This window comes from Cygnus olor, chromosome 2, assembly GCF_009769625.2.
Source record: "Cygnus olor isolate bCygOlo1 chromosome 2, bCygOlo1.pri.v2, whole genome shotgun sequence".
NCBI classification, from domain to species: domain Eukaryota; kingdom Metazoa; phylum Chordata; class Aves; order Anseriformes; family Anatidae; genus Cygnus; species Cygnus olor.
Window position 1 is genome coordinate 155,634,877 of NC_049170.1, and position 20,446 is coordinate 155,655,322.

Genomic DNA, 20,446 nt, shown 5'->3' on the forward strand with positions numbered 1-20,446 from the left:
GAAATGTCACATCACCTAATAATATGACAGACAAAACTAGCAATTATGCTCTGTTACTTATGGCAAGAATCAGTTATGTGTGTAAGAATGTGTACCCTTTGAATATATGAAAAATATGTTATTTGTCTTTATCAGCAATTTGAATAATAGCACAGTTAAAAATGTGTTTTATTGGAAATGAATATATTTACCTCACTGACAATTACAGTTTCACTCTGGATTTAATCTACACCATCAATCCTTTCTTCCTTCTTTTTGTTCATTTACTTACATTCCCATTTCTGCGCTGCTGAAATTTGCAAGGGCAGGCAATATCACCCAAACAGATCAAGCACCCACAAATACATACAAACACAACTAACCACTGGAAACATCTTTACCATACAGAAGACATGAAACCAGGGGGAAATATTGGTTCTGCTCTGCTAGAGAGGAAATTTTGAAAAGTATCATAGCTCAAGACTATTTCTTATCTTGCTGTCCAATAGCTTGAACAGCTATATATTCTCACAGCATGGTTTTCACTGAGGTTTGGCCCCAGGAACAGCGGTTTTGGTACAAAGTACATAGAAAAACCCCTTAACTGTGAATTAATATGACTGCTAGCATAAATGCCAACTGTTTTCTCTGTCAGCTAGGTGGGATGTAGGATTACCTCTTTCAGCCTTGTCCCTTTACCTTTACATTATCAGACAAAATCTAGCAGTTGCAAGCAATGGCTGAACTCCCTAAAGGCACCATGTTTTGACAGGCTCTGTATGTACTGGACAATAACAGTAAATTTAGAAGCAGGAGCATCTAAATGTGCATGTAAACACCACTGGGACTGGCCTGCCTATGGGTGATTACGGGGGTCTGCTGTGACACAGATAAATAAGGGTTATTAGGACTTACAGACATTGAAAGAAGTCACATCTTGGGACTGTCTCTTTCCAGAAAAAGTCTGATTAGTTTGCTGGGCAAACTGCTTTTCCTCTTCTGGCTTATTTACCTAACGCAGCACATCTCTCTCTGGAAATACCAACTATTTTTTTTCCCATGTACCTTGCAAGTCTAAGGTTGCTCAAATCAAGGGGAGTTCATACACAGAGAAATAAGAGTTTAAACACTGTTCACTGCCCGTTTCAAGTTATGACCAGCCAAACTAGAAACATCATATGCAACAACGCTCTTTAACAGGAGACAGAGGTCAAGAGGGGGAAAGCCAAATACCTGTATTTCTGCCCTACCATCAAAAAACACACAGAAGAGCTCAACAGCCTCCAGGGATCTGAGAAATTTATCTTTCCCATTACAGGTAATGGGGACAAACCTTTCATGTATTGGCAAGTGTTTTTTTTTTTTTTTTAACACATTTCTTCTGAGTGGAGGGTGTGCCCTGAACCCAGTAGTTCCCAGTTTTAACAGAACCCTTTAGGCTATATGGTAAAACAAATATTTAGCAGTTACTGAGACTCACAGCCTTGTTAATCTGGTTGTAAAGAGTCAAGAAAGATCTGTTAAGCTTTTTGTGCTGCTCTGACTTCAAGGGATGTGGACACATGCACATGAAAACCTGCTGAAACATGACAGCTGAATTAAGGATGCAGAAGACACCCCTTGGTAACTCACTCCTGGAGTTGCCCTCATTCCTCTTGCCTCCAACCTGACAGAATGCAATGCTGAACTTTGCAGTTCACTCACAAAAGAAAGGCCTTGCAGTAAATTTTTTATGTTATCTCTGTTTTGACATCCAACTCATTCTCATTCTGTACTCGACTGTGCATAAATTATCTTGTGCACCAAAAAGGATGAAAAAAGGGGAATTATTATTACTTATCTACCTGACTCAGGTACATTGGAGTCTTAACCAGGGATAAGGACATTCATTAAATAATATAATTTTTAAAGATGTTTTTCATTAAGATTTTTTTCCATACGACTGTTCTTACTATTCTATGAGACTCATGCATTTTTTAGTGCTGTGTGCTGACAGTTCTTTGAGTATGGGAAAATTTTGACAATACAAATCTAGAAAACTAGGCTGAAATACCACACATCAAAATCACAGTGGGTCTAGGTAGCTGTTACATCATGCCTAAGTGGAAAGTACTCTTATAGGATAAATTGATGTTTTCTCTTGGTTTCCTTATGAAATTTCAATCATTTGAACGAATTTGCACCATTTCAATATGAGGCAAATTTTTCTTCAAATCCAAGAAATTCCATAGAATCATAGGATATCTGGAATTGGAAGGGACCCAACAAGGACTATCAAGTCCAACTCCTGGCTCCACACAGGACCACAGACCAAATCAGACCATGTGTCTGAGAGCATTTTCCAAATGCTTCTTGAACTCTGGCAGCTCAGTGCTGTGACCACTGCCCTGGGGAGCCTGTCCCAGTGCCTGACCACCTCTGGGTGCAGAACCTTTCCCTAACACCCAGCCTGTCCCTCCCCTGTCCCAGCTCCATGCCGGTCCCTCGGGTCTTGTCGCTGTCCCCAGAGAGCAGAGCTCAGCGCCTGCCCCTCCGCTCCCCTCGTGAGGGAGCTGCAGGCCGCCATGAGGCCTCCCCTCGGCCTGCTCTGCTCTGGGCTGAACAGACCAAGGGGCCTCATCTGCTCCTCATACACCTTGTCCTCCAGACCCTTCACCATCTTTGTAGCCCTCCTTTGGACACTCTCTAACCATTTTATTTCTTTCTTATATTGTGTTGCCCAAAACTGCACACAGAGCTTGAGGTGAGGCTGCACCAGCATGGAGCACTTCCCTTGACCTGCTAGCAATGCTAGCACACTTCTGAAGAACCCCACATTTAGGTTAGTTTACCCAAATATTTGCATGCTTTTCAGGAGCATGTCAGACAGCTGCACCATTTGTTTCTACAAGCACGGAAAGTTGGGTTTATTTCCAACAAAATTCAGTAGACCAGTTGTCAAAAAGAGTAGAATCAAAGCACTTCAATTCTCTTCCTTTTTACAGGAGAAGAAAGACAGGAAGAGAGGGGAAAAAATAAAATAAAAAATAAAATAAAAAAATGAATCCAGACTCTCTAACTCTTTTTCAGGCAGGTTTAGTAAAATCAGAGAAACAGTACTCTCTATCACTCGAAAGTCTTACAGGACAGATGAGAACAGCAAAGCTTCATTCTTTGCACTGTGTGCGCTTGATGTGAGCGTATCATTGTCATAATATAGCCATTAGGTGCCAGGCACTTTGAAAAAGCTGGCTAATAAAATGAATATAACCCAGTTGCCTGATTCAGGCTAGAATTGTTACATCCTCCTCCCCAGATAGGATCAAAGGATAGAGGTGAATTGTCAGATTAGCAGTTCAGCAGATGTACTGAGGAGATCATGCACATTTTTTCTATGCTCATAAAGGACTTCAAGACCTGCAACTAAAGCAGACTAACAGAGAGCTTCTTTTAAATGCTTGAAAGATGTTCTGTCTTCGCAGCTTATGCTCTCCTTAGTGTGTTGCCAGTACTGGGCAGCTCCACAAGGTGTAAGCAGCCCTCAGATTAGCTTTCCATGTCTAAAATCTATACCTGCAAGTGTGCATTATTACAATTACATTGAAAATGCACTGTCCATATTGGAGCTCCTGGGAATGGACTGCAGGAGGAAGAGGTTCACAGATAGCAAGGTGAGCTTCTGATAAATTTGGCAATAAGATCACTACAATACCATCATTTTTATTTTACATTTTTTTTAGAGTACAATACTGCCTCCACTCTCTTCCCTCAGACACGTCTCATTTAATTTTTCTACATAAAATATTAGGAAGACACTCAGGCACATTCTTGCATCACCTTAGGAGCCCTTCACTTTCTAATGCCAACTAGGGTCTGGTAGTGTCTTCTTCAGACTGTCACCTGCTCCCCCAGAGTTCACCCTCCTGCTGAGCAGTGATTCCCAGCCTTCAGGCACACTTTCTGGGATGCACCAGTTACATCTGTGCTTTCAAGAGCAGCCATGAGCATGCTGATCTCTTGTCCACAACTTGTGGAAAGTTGTCTGAGAATGCACTGTGGTGCTCAAAACTGCTTGGAGAAGACCTGCTGGATATGGCTAGGCCTTATCTAAGGTTCTCAGTATCTGCAGACAGAAAGCCTGGTTTGGTGGTGAGCCCTCAAAAAGCAACAGACGTGGTCTTAAGCTATCTGTATTACCCAGGCCAGAAAAGCCCTGGGCCATCAGAAGCCCTGATGTCAAGGCTTCTTCACCCCACCTGGTTATTCAGGCATATTTGTGTCAAACATTAGCAGAAGACTCTGCAACTGCTCCAAGAAATGTTCAGTATAAGCAGGGGCAATTGAAAAAGTTTTATTTTGGCCAAAAAGTACTGCAAATGCATTTAAATGAAAGATTAAATTTGCAGGAACCATCTTAAGAAATTAAATCCACACTATCTTTCCTATAACACAAATGGTGACTCGTTAAAGAACATTCCTTGCTTACTGCCAACTGTACTAACCCATATATTCTTTTATTTCTTCAGCAGGAACAGCAGTTCATGCCAAAAGAATATCATACCTCCTTCTTTCCTAGAAGTCTTTCTGAAATGTATGACCCTACTCTTGTTGGCCAAACTGTCATTAGGGTATTTGGCACCATATGACTATGTCATCTTCTGTGAAACCTCATATACACTGTGTAGGTGGCTCCTGCATCGCATTTCTAACATTATCCAATGATGACTCTGTACTCACAGATCTCAAAATCTTTTCACTTCAAGTAGACCATGTTATGAGGCATGAATGAATTCCTCTATGAAATGGTTCCAAAAATCTTTAGTCCATTAGTAGTCTGTTCCAGCTGCGTTACAGCTAACTAAAGCACTGCAGCCTTCTAAGAACTCCAGCAAATGGTTGCATATTCATATGTGTGTCAGGACAGGAGCTCAGTGTGTGTGTGCACCATCTTCACCTAAATCTCGGTTGATGATCATACAGCCAAACAGAACCTGAATCATACTGCAGAACAGCAACTGTTTCATATCAGCCCTTCTTGTAGCATGCTACTTGAGATGGCTCTGAAGTCAAGCAGATCAGAACTTGGAATTTCATCTTGCACTGTAATCTGTCCTGTTAGTTACAAGGTATTCACAGAATCACAGTATTATTGCAGAAGACTTATGAAATCCCTTATGAATGAAATTTTCAGGAGATATAAACTGGCATAACATCATATCCTGAAAGTCCAGCTGTATAAAACAGCAGAGGGGCCAGCCAAGTAGATGTTTAGTGTTTTTCAGCTCTTCAGCACAGATCTGCTAACAATGCGGGAAAGGGACCCAAATCTGCTTCTGGCTATGTCTGACTTTCTGTCCTCACCACAATGAAGAAAGCTATGCCTATGCTAATAAATCCAACAGGCCTGAGCTCCACATGCAAAGATCACGGATCATAGAATCACAGAATGGTTTGGGTTGGAAGGGACCTTAAAGCCCATCTAATTCCAACCCCCTGCCATGGGCAGGGACACCTCCCACCAGGCCAGGTTGCCCAAAGCCCCATCCAGCGTGGCCTTGAGCACTCCCAGGGATGGGGCATCCACAGCTTCGCTGGGCAGCCTGTGCCAGTGTCTCACCACCCTCCGAGTAAAGAACTTCTTCTTTCATTTTTACGAGTCTAGTTGGCATGACCTGAAATTGTGCGGGTAAACATGCTTAGTGTTAAACAAACCAATGCTCACACCACTGCTTTGGCTCTGTTTGGTTTGCTTGCATACTTGTATAACCTTACACTCCTGCCCCTATATACAGCAGATACAGAGGTGAAGAGATGTGGCCAGTGTCTTCCAACAAGCCAGGTCCGGAGTCACAAATGAAACTGGCATCATGACCCAGGCCATGCCCTCATTGCTGGGCTATGCTGCTAGAAAGTCTTTTTGTTTGGGTGTGTGCTAGAAGAATCACTGCAGATCTGAGCTGTAGCTTCAGAGGAGGAGAAGGAGCAGGAGATGATTACTGCTCTTGGCATTTTAACTTCTAAATCTGTTTAGAGAAATACTTGTTTTTGCAGCAAAATTTAGGTAAAATGGTAATCAATGCCTGGAATTGTGCTTTGGCAAGAACTGTACTAATGGTGAATCAGTAGCATCTGCTAATCCGTTCCTTCTCCAACATCTGTAGGTTATCCATGTATATCCACCAAGCCCAAGGCTTTGATTCATCCCAGGTATTCCGTCATTGAATAACAGCCTTTAATTAAAAAAATATATCTAACCACCTAAGATGCCTGGTGACTAATAAAGACCCTTAGGAGAAGTCTAACTAGCTAGACACAACAGAGTCTAGGGAAACATTCAAACACAGTATGTATCAAATGACATCTCTAATCAAATGATCATTAGCAGGAGCATTTCGTATCCTGTCGCAGACCCTGACAGATCACTGTCCTTTACTCAGCTAATACGCTCTATTAATCTTACTCAAGAAACAATGTTTCACAGCAGGCTTTAAAATCAGGACAATTCAGAACTTGTCAACTCATAAGTAAAGCACAGCAGAGTTATTTGCTAAAGCCATTAGCTGATATTTTCTAAGCACTGGAAAAGTACAAGAAAGCAAATAAATGCCCTTTTTTACTGTGGCACTAATGTAAGACTGCAGTCACCATATTCTCTGGAAGAAGATTCCTAAAAGCCAAGGTTACGGTTCAATTCAACATCATGCAATTCAATTGGAAGCCTATAGAAACCCACCTACCAAAATGTATTTCCTCCCTCTATTGTCCTCTTCCCATTATCCTAACATGCCCACAAATAGGGCTCTCATACCCACTTTTTAATACCACTGGTGCTGACTCAAGTGCCAAGCATTACAGGCAACCCCCGTGACCTCCTTCATGGATTAAGCTACAGTCAAGTCTCTGTGACTACCTAAAAAAGTAACCCATCAAACACCAATACCGAGACCGAAGTGACTGTCTCCACAAAGGTTAAGCACGTATCTCACTCCCACCCTTATCTATCGCTTGACGAGATGTTCTTCCTACAAATGGGCTGAAGCAAGAAAAGGCAGGCTCAGAGCATTCATGTGATACAATCAGGCCCACCATGAAATTTCCTTTTTTATCAGTACTTGAATATTTCAACATATAGCTGTGAGTCAGAGAAAGTCTTTTTAAAAAATAAGAAAACAAAACAAAACCCAAGAAGAAACTATCTAACCTCCACGTGGAGAATGGTACACCAGTATTTTGTGGGAGCTTCTTTTTGAGTACAGACAAAACATAAATTGAAGCCATTTTTTTTTGTATTAAGTATTGTAAGTGTCTTTGGATTTATTTGACTTCCAAGACAACAGCATTTATCTGAAATTTCAACCTGTCCATCTTACTAGAGGCTCTACACACTCAGAGTCATATCTTAACAGGGGTAAAACTATTTCAAGTTTCATTCGCAGGAAAACTGCACTCCATTTTTACATTTTTTGGAATGAATGCATTTTTAAGAATCTTCCAACCCATTTTCCAACTAAAATTAAATTATTTTGTAGGTCAGTTCACAAGGCTTGGCAAGTTCATAGATAGCTTCTATGAGACTTTTATAGGAGGCTCTGCTGGATTTTATGCTTTTCTACAATTTACCAAGAAATATGGTGCAAGGGACTATTTGTCTGTGATCAAAATCTATTTCCAGAAGATATCTTCTTCGATCTTTCCTATCACTCATTGCTTTTCCTAAAGGTGTTTTGCTCTGTTTTTAAAAGACCATATGGCCGTGTGTGACTCAGGAGCATCCTTTTAGAAGGTATACATCAGTGGGAAATAAACCTTCCATTATTTTAACCTCTGATAATCATTAGTATATAGAGAAGCTCCAAAGTGTCTGTGTGGGGAATAGGATCAAGAATCCTCTTGGCACCAAGGAGCAGACACAAAGAGAGGAGAAGAAATTACAAGAAAATTTCCCAGGGTCCCACTGGGCACTGCATACAAATTTGTGGAATTTCATACCAAGAGGTACTGAAAGTTGCTGGACCGTAAAGAAGGAATAAGAGAAAGGATCCAGGCTTCAAGGATCCTTAAATAAGTAGAAAAGTGAATGTAAGGTGAGTCAAAGTACCAATACTTTGGTACTTTGGTACAGCACAGCTGTCCTCAGCACACTGAGACACACATTAAATAAAAAGAGCAACTCACCCTTTGACCTGGTAAACCTGGGACTCCAGGCTTGCCTTCTGGACCAGCCTCTCCCTTTAAAAGTGAATATATTTTTAGAAAGTTAACCAAGTTAAAAACAAACAAACAAAAACCTAATGAACTATATCACCATTTTCTGGGCTACCGCTACTGAATGGCTACCTAGACAATTCTTAACTGATAATTACATTGTCCTGTGAGCAGAAGAGAATAAGAAAACAGGATAGAGAAAAAGTGACAATGCCCTGATTAAATCCAGAGCACACAATTACATAGTTAAAGCCAGATATACCTACTTAATGCATCTTCACAATGCCATCAATTTTACAAAACCCAATCAACGGTGAAACACAACAAACAATTCAGAAACAAGAAAATACAGAGTATGTGCAAATGAGGCAGCAGTGATAGTCTGAAGTGAGATTTCCTGCAGAGCTGGGTTATAAAATGTACCTGGAAGTAGACACAATCAAGTGAAAAGTAAGAATACTGGAGTGCCTAAATTGTTGCAAATATTGTGTTGTATTCCCTGCTGAAACACAAACACACATCTCTTATTCTTCATATGCAAAAAATTTTTGCTGAGACATTGTGGCATAAAGCAATCATTTGCAGCAACCATTCTTTGCCCATCGTTCTATGATGGCTTACGGGTTACCAGCGAGACTCCTCTCTGAGATGTGCTGAATACTCATTCAGCTCCACAGGATGTTAAAAATGGAAAAAGAATCAGCTTCTGCAGGACAACAGCCTTGAGGCAATGTATACCTCTGTGGCATGCCTGCCCATGTCCTGGGAGCCACCTCCATACGTGTGTGGCCATCAACAGCAGGAGAGTTTCTCTCTCCAGTGAAGAAAACAGAAGGCTGTGGGCACTGTTTAAGCTCTTAGTGCCCGAATAATGTATAAGATTTTGCATGTATCCCTCAGCTCAGCCTGAGTTTCAGTTTCTGGGGCTTGTAAGCAGTGAGATAAACCACTTACTGGAGGTCCAGGAAGTCCAGGTTGGCCTTGTGGTCCTCGTGGGCCAGGCTCTCCCTACAGACGTAAGTTAAGAAAATAAAATGTTAAAATACCCATAGGAAAAATTATATGGGCAGAGTACTCATGCCAGACATCTGTACAGGACCTACACTGCCCCTTTCCTCATAGGTCCCAAAAAAACCAGCTGGTTTTCTCCTTCACCCCGGGGTTACTTGAATTATCAGCACTCATTAGACTGCATGCAGACTGATCCACCCACACTTAGGCAGCATTTATCCGTAACTGGCTCTCTGTTCTTCAAAGGTAGTAACTCTGCCACAGACCCTGGGCTATCCTGGATATTCCAGGAAAACACTGTGGGCTGGGGTTCAGCGGTGGAGAAAAGCAATTCTTGCAAAAGCAGCTTCCGCAGAATTTTCCCCAGAGCCAACACAGCTGTGAAGGGCTTTAAAGTATTGTATGCATGCTGCATATAATTACATGAAATAGGAGTAAAATACAACTTATACACATAACAACACAAAGTAAAAAATTAAATATATGTAGGAAAATTGACTGAAGAAATTGGTGTCTTTTCCCTGTTTGAGTGCCCATGTTCAGAGAGAAACTCAGCATAACACTCGGACACAGTTTAACTTTTAATTTAACACTTTCCAGGATGTAAAGAATTGCACAGCTGACTCCTTCCAATTTACACTTGTCACTCATGTTAGATTCATTGCACTTTAAAAGAATGTTACCCTTTTCCCTCTCCTGTTTATTTTCCCCGCTGTAAGTATGTTAACTTGTTTCTTGATGTCCTGACATTGCTTTTATCCACCTTAATTTTGAAATATCATTCTAAAGCAAAATCTAATCTAGCAGGCAGTTAAAATCCGTAAAAGCATCCTTGCAGCAGAAGTGCAGATATTGAATCTCTCTTACTTGCTTGCCTTTTAAGCCTTCAGTGTGTACCTGCAATAAAAATGCAAAGTTACACAGGGAAAAAAAGAGAAAAGACACCACAGGAGGTGCTGGGGTGTGACTGTCCCACACAGTGTATTTTTCTCTCCTCGCCTTTTCCTCAAGGTACACCGTAACTGCGACAGCTCCTCGAATCCTGTTGCAGGCTGGGGGATATTTTCTATTTAAGAAGCTCAGACTGTCAGGGTTTGCCCACTCAGTTCCCTGAGAAGGGATTAGTGAGGCTGTATAAACAGTAAGAACATCATTCATTATCTTGTCAGTATAAATAAGTTCGTAAGTTCTCCTCGATGCAACCATCGAGGCCGTGACTGACAGCTGTCAGTTTCCTCAGCCCTCTGCACCCACCTCCTGGAACTTCAGTGGGCACTGGGACAAGACAGTGCTCATTTTCAGGTTTCATGTACATCTTTCAAAATCTCTTGGCAACTACCATCACATCAGTAATTTCCCATTTAAGCAGAACAGTAAGAGGCTCCTTCCCATACAGTTATTCTCTTTTTTTTTTTTTTTTCCCCCAGATGTCTTTCTCCCTCCCTCCTTTGGTTTCTACCACTTTCTAGTTGAGGAAACTGCTCACTGCTTTTCCCGTGATGTCCAGGGAGCTTTTAATTCTTGTCTTTAGCACCCAGTCCTTCTTTGGCACAGTTTTATATTCAGTACTACTGGTCTCAGTAACTTCTTTAATGCATTCCACCAATAGTTCAAGAGTATTGTTTTCTTATTTTAATCCATTTTTTTGGAAAGTAAAAGGGATACACCCTAACTGTTTTGTTACCAGCCTCTGCAGAAATCAGTTTTAGACCTCTCTTCCGCATATTTAGTAAATCTTTTTTCTTCATTCACTTGGAGATGACCTCTAGACATCCTTGTGCCCCTGAAGGCACCACTGTAGGGAAAGGGATACTTAAAGACGTGTAAAGCTAGCACCATGCAAAAGATCAGCCCCCTCTCTCCTATTTTCTTGGTTTGTCTTTTACCACTTTTGTTGGCATTGGCTTAACAGCTGTCCCGGAACTCACAAAGTCATGTCAAAGCATTTCTCTGATTTACCTGAGGTAATGTTTCATTGTCTCTTCAAGTCCTAACCTTCACATTTCAATATCTCCCAAAATTGTGGCAGCACATCTCCTCACTGGAATTTATCATGGTCCTTCTTCAGAAATCTTTACTGGCTTAAATTTCACTTTTTTTTTTTTTTTCAAATCTATTTAAGAACATTTAATAAAGTTCTCGAGTCCCCAGCTTCCATATTCTATTCTCACACAATAGAGCTTGTAATGTTTGAAAAAAAAAATAAATCTTACTGAAGAGCCTGGCAATCCTGGGAGCCCTGGTTCACCCTGCAGGGAAATACAACAGAAATTTAAAAAAAAAAAAAAAAAAAAACACATAACATAAAACACAGCATAACACACTACATAACACAGAACAAAAGCAAACTTCCCAACATGTTTTCCAACTGCTGTTGTACATTCTTATTTTCTATACCAACCCATAATTGATAGATATGAATATGCAAACCCAATTAACTCTTGTCCTTTCTACCCTACAAATGAATATATGCAGGAACTGCTTGTCTTCTGTGCCACCGTGATGTTACACACTGATTCCAATGATATTTACTAACTTAAAATGGTGCCAAATTCCCCAAGTCATTCTTACAGAGTAGAATGATGCTGTAAGTGTTTGCAGGACACTAGGATGCTACTCTGCATGATCCACTCTACATGATTTACTGCCACCTAGGCTATCCATTTATTCCAGCAATTTGTCTCCAGTGGTGTCCTGTATTTACTATGCTTTATGACTAAGCCTCCAGAAGGTGTCTCTTTTACTTCAGGTACAGACCAATGCAAAAATTATCATATAGTTTCCTTTCATACTCTATTTCTTCATTACTCTTGTAGGTCTCTGAGTGACCCAGCATACCTTTCATTCTCTTTCCTCTTGATTACTATTTGTTATTTATTCCAAAGAGAGTCCATACTATGTCAGAAGGACTGAAGAGACACGTTATCTACACTGAAAGTTATGGAGCAAGGAGCTAAACATTTTCTGGAAGGGCTGGATGTAGCTACTAGAGAGAGATGGATGAAGTGTTATGAAGTCAAGATTGTTCTCTACTTCAGCATACTGGAGCACAAAGATATTGCTATCTCTTATCATGTCCATGGATATGCCCTGATTGTAGATGCTTCTGAAATCTCACCTATATCTTTTCAATCTGATTGGGAAAGTAATAACATTTGCTTCTGATCTCTGCAATCTTGGATAAGGTTTACTGCTTGGTTGAGAAAAGGAGGAAAAAAAATCCAGAACTGGGCACAACTTTCTATTCATGCTGAAGAACTAGATAGGAAATATCAAAACCACAATGTCAACCTGGAAAAGGGCTGTCCTGGAAACTCTAATAAATCTGCAAAATAACGAGGTTGAAATTGCTGCTGAGAGCAATTAATAATTATAATGCAGGTAAGAGGACTGGTCTCATCTGATTGGCACTTTCTGAGTCAATTCTACATCTCCTGGGTCACAAAACCAGCCTCTACACAAACATGTTGACGTTTCTACTCACCTTTTGTAACTGAGGAAGACTTCTAGGGCCAAACTACTCTCTACTTCTTTCTACTTCCACGAAGAGTGTTAAACTAGGAGTAGCGGAGCTATAACCAGACCTGTTTTACCTTTCACTTTTGCCCGTTTCAGACTGAAGCAACATCAGGAAAGATAAACATTTGTATATTCACATAAACATAAATAAGAGAAATAATAAGTCAACAGCCATGATATTTCCAGCACTGGGGGTTCTAGGAGGAAATAAGAAATGTCTCTGAACCCCTCCTGTGCATCTCATCCCAACTCACCTTTTCTCCTTTGGTCCCACTGGCACCTGGAGGGCCTGGGCTGCCAGCAGGGCCCTGTAAAAATGAAAAAACAGAGAGTTTTACATACTTTGTAAACTTTTACCTTTGTTTTACTTATTCCAGGTCATCATTTGCAATTCCCTTTAAAGTACAGGAGAAACAGAAGGTTGCAGGTTTGGGTATCAACAGTCCAAACAGCTATGTCTCATTGCATTGCGATAGCTAATACTACACACAAGGCTGCTTTGGCTCTACCATGTAGACAGGAAGGGGAATAAGGATGGAGATGCCACAGCAGGCACGATAACAGCAATCCAGTTTTCCAATTTCAGCTGGTTCAGAAGGATTGCAGTTCAGGGAGTAAATCAGCGTCAAACACAAAATTTAGGATAAAATTCAGGCGTGAAGATTTGCCCACTGCTAGGTGTCTAGACATGAAAAAGCCAGAAAAACTTCAGAATAACCCAACTTCTGTAATAGGGTGTCACTTGGAGAAATTGTTCCTTAGAAGTAGTAAACAATCAGCATCCACCTTCACATCCCTCTGCAATTTCTCATTTCATCCACTTTTGTTGCAAGTACAAACCAGTCCTGTAAACAATGCAATGGGCACGGAGAACATAGTTCACTGAGATGCCAGTGCCGCATCTAACACTGGGAAACATTTCCATCTTATAAGGATAGTGATAAACACTAACCAGAGAAATATTTCACAGCATAGGATAAACCATGGCTGAGGAACAGAGCAGAGAGAAAGTGATGATTAACGATCAAATCTCCCACAGAGAAATAGAAAAAAAAAAAAGAGAAATAATCTCTATCAACTCACAGAAAAGGAAGGTGTAGTTTAACAAAGACTATGATTGCTTATGACACTATACCTTGCCATCTAAATACAAAAGATGTCTGATATGGAAAAAAAAAATGACTTCCCAAATCAACCACATCAAATTGAAACTCTGCCAAAAGAGCGAAAGCGAGGCAGTTGGGCAGTTTCTCCACCTCTGCAAATGCAAAATCATGCCTCAAAACGATCCTTTCCATAGAGGGAAACAGCGAGGGCTAGGGGATAGGATGCAGACATAGCAGCCTGGAGGCTTCAGGCTCAAGGGTGGTAACTATTAGTTGCATGACTTTTGGCAAATCAGATCACTTGTCTCTGTTTCTTACTCCATCCTTTGCTATTTAGACCAGAAGATCCTTGGGAGTAAAGGATGATTCTCATTAGGGACAGTACACTGAGTAATGAAAACAAGTCTTGTGGGATCTGTAGATAGTTTTAGATACAGACAGACAAAGTGTTATCTGTCTAAGCAGCAGAAGTACACTGATTTTATAGAATATCTTTCTGGTTTCGTCTTGTCTTAAAAATGTTAATAGTTCCAAGCTATAGTTTTTCTATTGAAAACAAACCAAACATATTAAAAAACCCAGTTCTCTTCCTTTCATGTTGTGGGTGGAAAAAAACACACTTTATAAAAGTCAGGATCAAACAGCTAAATTTTTATGTGTGCTTCCTTATGTCTTTAATAAAAATTCAGCCAAGCTTCTAACCTATCATGTTTAAAGGATTGTCATTACTTTTAAGTGGATATTGCATTACTATTTATTTTTTATTAAAAAAAAAAAAAAAGGAGAATAAAAGAAAAAGAAAAAGAAAGAAAACAGCCAACATAGAGCCTTAGAATAAGGATTCTGAAAACTGCTGATGCAATGGGTCCTGCCATGACTCAGCAGCTGTCCAAGATAAGTTCCAAATTTAAAGAAACTTTCACTCACTCCAAAGAAAAGCCTCCAGTTTCTGAGTATTTGCCACATACCTGATTCCCCTCCACACCTGGCTTTCCTTGGAGTCCATCTAGGCCTCGTTCTCCCTGGAGAAGGATGAGAAAGAACCACTATAACACATCTGTGACGTTTGGGTTAGCGTTATACAAGAGATGTCCATGTTACTCTGTCCAAGCATAAAGATGAAAGAAGAATAATTCAAGCCAGTCCAATAGAGAAAATACATATGTGTACTCAGAAAAGTTGCTGGAAGCATCCAGAAACAAGAAGGTGAACAAGAAGGTGTAGTCAGTATGAAATTCTATCCCCTCTAACTTTGCTAACTGCTGGCACTTATCTAGCTAGAAAACTTAGCATCAGGTAACTGGGAGGTGAATTCTGAGAAGCGGTTGTGTGCCAGCTTTCTATTTGGGCATCCTTCCTCTGCCTTCTGACCCAGGTTCATGTAAAGCAGGAGAACATCGATCTGTAATAGCTCTTACAAAAATAATGAGCCTACAGTCCAGGAACTGGTCGTTTTTACGCAGTTAAGAAAAATGTTTGATTTTTCACCTTTGCTTTCTTTAACCTGGGGGATCAATTAATCCATTCTTATACGTCTTCAGAGATGGACAGTCCCCAAAGTCCACAGGCAACCTATTCCACCGCTTTACTTTTAACACCTGCAGATATGTTTTCCCCCGTGTCTAGACCTGACTTTTTTCTCACTACTGTTTCAAAATAGTATGTCTTTCCTCATCCCTCCAGACACAGAAGACAGATTGCTCCCGTCATCCTTACAACAGCCTCTTATGTATCTGAAGTCTTACAAAACTCCCCCTTCAAACTTCAAACTCCAGACTAAACAACCTCAGTACTTTCAACTTTTCTTAACGGGTGTGTTTTTCTGACCTCTTATCATTTTTATTGCTCTTATTTGGGCACTATTCAATTTTTCCACATCTTGACTGTAAATAGATGCCTGAAGCTGGATGCAGCTGAGGCTAACTCTGAGAAGAAAGATTATTTCATGCTTTATTTATATTCTTCTGTTTAAATCCCAGGATAATGTTTGCTTTACCCCAAACCACCTTTTTCAGGACAGCTCCTTAATCAGTTCCCAATGATGTCCCTGCTCGTGGCAGGGAGGGCTGGATTTAGGTGATCTTTAGGGTCCCTTCCAACACAAACCATTCTGTGATTCCAAGATCCTAATCTGCAGCAGTGCACAATTAGTTGTGTATGCAGCATCCTGTACTTGCTTCTCAATGTCATATTCTGCATTGGGAGGATTACATTTACAAGACCATTTTGAATTCTGATCCTGACCTCCATTGTACTACCACGTTCAAACTTAATAAGCATATTTCATATTTTATAAACCAGGTCCTTGACAGAAATGATGACTAGATCAATCCCGCCAAACTTACTTTTTTCCTTACAGATTGTGGCCCTTGCCCATGTAGCCAGTGTATTTTAAAACTCTTTGAATGGGGACTTTCTCTCGCTCTGTAAGTGCTTAAATCTCTCTAGAATGGAACACTGATTTTGCTTGGCGCCTCCACAGTGCTGAATTCAAATAATCAAATACATACATATACTGCTACCGCTAACATAAGTGTACGTGAACAAATTCTACAAGCACAAGGAGTGACAGCAAAATATTAGCTTTACTCTATTTGTTTTAATTTCAGACTTTTTAGTTCTGATTAATATTCCACAGTGTCCCTGATAGATCTCAGTTGTTATATGCAAACCTACACTTACAGCACTGGATTTAATTAGCTCCTTTTGAAAACTGCCTTAATTCAGCATTGGATTTGCAAATCATTTCATTTCTTTCCTCCCTTTAGAAAGTCAGTCGGTCTCGTAACAGAAAAGTTATTTCAAATAGATGCAACCAAGGAGCGAAATTAGAGGGACCTACACCCTACAAAAAGCAGCTGCAAAGCAGTGTCAGGCACCCAGATCTACTCACTGCTGGGGTACCAGTTTCCACATTCATAAAACATTTGCACTGTGTAAGCAAGCTATGAGTATCCTGGATTTGAGACTTTCAGTGACAGTCTGGTGGGTTGCTGACAAAATGAGCACTATATTCTCAAGAGAATTTGTTAGCATCAATACGCTGCAGCAACACGTACTTCACACACGCTCATTTAGCTGCCAAAAAAAAAAGAGAAAAGAGTCAATATTCTTACTGCTAGTAATGGGGGCTGGGAAAGGCAAATGTATTATTTATACAAAAGCATGCACTAGAGCTGTTTGAAAATGTTCCGGAGAACTCTGCTTTCAGTTGTATCTTCAGAAAAAATCTGTTATTATAAATTTCTTTCTTAGGTTATTTTTTTCATTCTTTGAAAAAGACCATTTAGAGACAGTATTTTTTTCTTCAAAGAAAGAAAAAGCTCAATAAAAGATTTATTCTCAATTTTCACTTCAAGACTCCCTTTCCTTCTCCTGCTGAAGAAAATTTATACATCAGCATACACTGATTTGGTGAAAATAGAATTGTACAGGAGTCTACAGTGAGACCACCAGACACAAAAGGATGAGATACCACTCATGTTATCCAGTGGGTTTCTTAAAGGGCAGATGTAACTGATAATACTGGATTTGGGACCCTCACCATAAAACCTCGGTATTTTCAGCAGAGGTTGCAGGATATAAGAACATAACAGCAAGATGGGATATTATTATGGGATATTAGGACTTTTGTCATACCATGGTACAGACTGAATAGACCAGTACGCAGTACATGGGCTAACACTCTTGTCTGATACAACAAACACTCTTCTCCTCAGGCAGAGAAGCAGCACGGGTTGCGTAGGTGTCAGTATTCAAATTACAAACTGAAAAACAGACAAGGAAATATTTGGCCCGCCACACTAACGCCCACTGTGTTCACAGTAGTCCCGGCTTGTGGAAGGTAAAGCAACAGCAGTGGATGCTCTGAGAACAGCATTAAAGTTGGGAAAAATCAAAGCACAATTGTTGTAGCAGAGATCTGTCTGCTTCAGGAAAAAAATAATACAAGAAAAGAAGAGGAAAAAAAAAGGAAATAAAAGGGAGCTCTAATTGTTCATATCCTTATAATGGAACAAAACCTATTTCATTCCTTTTGCATTTTAATCTTTAGCTTAGTCAACCACCAGCCCACACACTGCTCCAACTCTCTCTCCGATCATGGTGATGTCAGAAAGACAGATTTTCTTCCGGGAGCCAAATATTCCAGCAGATTAGACAACCTCACCTCCGGAAAAGCAGCGGAAGCACCGGCTAGACACAACACACCAGTCCTGCAAGGGGCCGAGGCAAAAGAATGATGAAGATAAAGCAAGATCCAGCTTCTTGCTCTGGTCGCAATGGTGAGAAGAGATAATACGAAACCCAGCCATGGCTACTTCTAACTAAACAACAAAATGGATGGTGGGAACAGACACCCTAACACACAGGGAAGCAAAATGCAGTATCTCACGCTAAGGGCCTGTTAATCATTTGTCCTGCCAGGTTCAAGCTAGGTCTAAATCTCCACGCTTCTTCTCCAGGAGGAGATGGAGAGTGAGAAATGGGAACAAGGACGAGTTGGCAAGCTATTAACTCCCTCCTTTGCGCAAACACTCGTGGCCAGATATCACTTAAAGGCAGATTGAACACAGGAAAAGCTGTCAGAAATGCACTGAGATATCCCTGTCTCAGGGCCAATTTGAGGCCCGAGCAAGACGGGCCACTGCACGGGGCTGCAAACCACCTAGAGCTGGCAAGAAAGGCTCTGCTTTGCCTGCAGGAGAAAATGGAGAACTTCGGTTGGGCTGAGAGCCTGGCTACAGCACACATCCCACCACTTCCCAGGGCAGGACCCCGTCAGCACCCTTTTCTCCTGGCAGAGGCAGCAAAATGTATTTTTGCAGGCATTTCTGAGAAGCCTTCAGCACCAGCTGACAGGTCTGCAACAGAAGTGTGGGCACATCTGAGATCTCTCCAAACACGACAAGCAGACTGAAATAATGAAGGGCTTTGTGTTTGCCCAGCTCTCCTTTTAAATGCATACTCAGGCTACAATAGGCACTTGGCCTCTTCACTGAACCATAAAGGTGGTTCAAATCCCAGACAGTCCTGTGCTGCATAAAAAAACTGTTCCCAGACAGGAGAGAGCAGGAAACTGGGGAGCATCAGCATCACCAGTTGGATGAAGCTTTTAATAGAGAAACCTCATGGTACTCATTAAAAACTGAGCTTACAGTGACAGGAGAAAACAGAAATGTTGGATCATCACAGCAACTACACCAAGACAGGGAAATGCTAGATGAAAACTTGGTCAGCAGCAATCAGTGGTTGTTCAGGGCTCACAGGTGGTGCATACAGTGCAGACACCCCACTAGCTCTCCTCAGTGGCATCCCAGCACCCCATCCCTCCTCTCTTTCCTCTCTTCCTAGACTTAATTGTGGGCTTAGGAGACAGAAGAGATCCGTAATCCCCTCCTGCACTCCCATAGGAGGTCACTCATGGACAGCACCAGGAGGTGCAGAGCAGTGAGGAAATTCTCCAACATCACCCTTCAAAGCTGGTGGTTTAAAGGAAAAAGGCAAAGAGCAGCCTGGCTTTTCCTAGCATGCAGCAGGAATACCTTGTCTCCTCGTGTTCCCTTTTCTCCTCTTTCTCCTTGTAGACCCTAAAAAGAAAAGGAAAAAAGAGATCACAGAACTCAGTCCAAGAAGAGGCATAGCTACCTCCTCTAATTAGTCACCAAATCACTGCATGTCTGCATAATCAATTTAAGTGAACCTCAAGGACGTTTATCTCGTTGCCAGTACTCCAAGTCGGCCACAAGCATGGTCTAAACAGACTCACAGAGCAGGGATGACCCATGGACCCAAGACAGTCTGTAATATTATATTGTTCCCAGACACACGACCCTCCTGCCAGCAGCAGTGAGGAGGGACAGGGAACACACCGCAGCTGCAGATGGTCTAGAAGCCACCCACTGCTCCGCGTTTTTTATGTTGCTCATAAACAATGAGAACTTGAGTAGAGGACAATGCTGATGGAAAAACCTATTGCATAAACAAGCAAGAATACCCTTTCCTGGTAGTTTTGGATGAAGTAGCTAGACAGACAGCAGGTACCTCTGAGAATTGGCAAATGTTAAATAATCCCTGTCCTGGAGGCCCAAACGCATTTTTGCTGTGTGAATCCAGTGCTACAGTTCATCTGGACAGCAAAATTCATCTTCTCCCCGGTACACCAGAACCATTTGCTGGAGCTCGGTTTGGTGAAAGACAGCAATGCTAACATAGGCGATCGACAAAATGGGCAGGAATGGATTTCAGCCCCCCTCAGCACAGGAAGCACCATGTATTTTACCTTTATTGTACCAACTGAGCAATCGACTAATGGCCACAGGCAGACAAATATGCTCAGTCAGTAGTGATCTCTCCAAAACTGCTGAAGTTTGAAACACTTCTTATAATCCATTTATATTTCAACTTTAGTTTACTTTACACTGTGCTGAAGACTTAACTTCAAGCTGATGAGAGCTACATGTCTGGACTTACTTGGTCCATAGGATGACACAGATAATTATTAAGAGCTTCATCTTTCATGCCATGGTTGACTGTGAGCAAACTTTGTGCAGCCCTGTCTATCTCTAATGACCTAAAATGAGCTTGCACAGCTTCCCACGCTGCAAAGCAATAACCCCACTGCTTCCAAAAAGCAGATGGGAAGAGGT

At 41.2% G+C, this 20,446-nt stretch overlaps 1 protein-coding gene across 1 annotated transcript in view; it reads right to left on the reverse strand.

Moving 5' to 3' along the window:
* Positions 1–20,446, reverse strand: part of COL22A1 (collagen type XXII alpha 1 chain) — a 218,174-nt gene that overhangs the window by 75,742 nt on the left and 121,986 nt on the right. Inside the window, exons 18-25 of the mRNA XM_040547335.1 lie at positions 19,343–19,387; positions 14,768–14,821; positions 12,948–13,001; positions 12,669–12,677; positions 11,388–11,423; positions 10,042–10,071; positions 9,118–9,171; positions 8,134–8,187 (exon numbers count right to left, since the gene is read on the reverse strand). Of these exons, the coding sequence (XP_040403269.1) occupies positions 8,134–8,187; positions 9,118–9,171; positions 10,042–10,071; positions 11,388–11,423; positions 12,669–12,677; positions 12,948–13,001; positions 14,768–14,821; positions 19,343–19,387 (336 nt within the window). The remainder of the gene's footprint in view (positions 1–8,133; positions 8,188–9,117; positions 9,172–10,041; positions 10,072–11,387; positions 11,424–12,668; positions 12,678–12,947; positions 13,002–14,767; positions 14,822–19,342; positions 19,388–20,446) is intronic.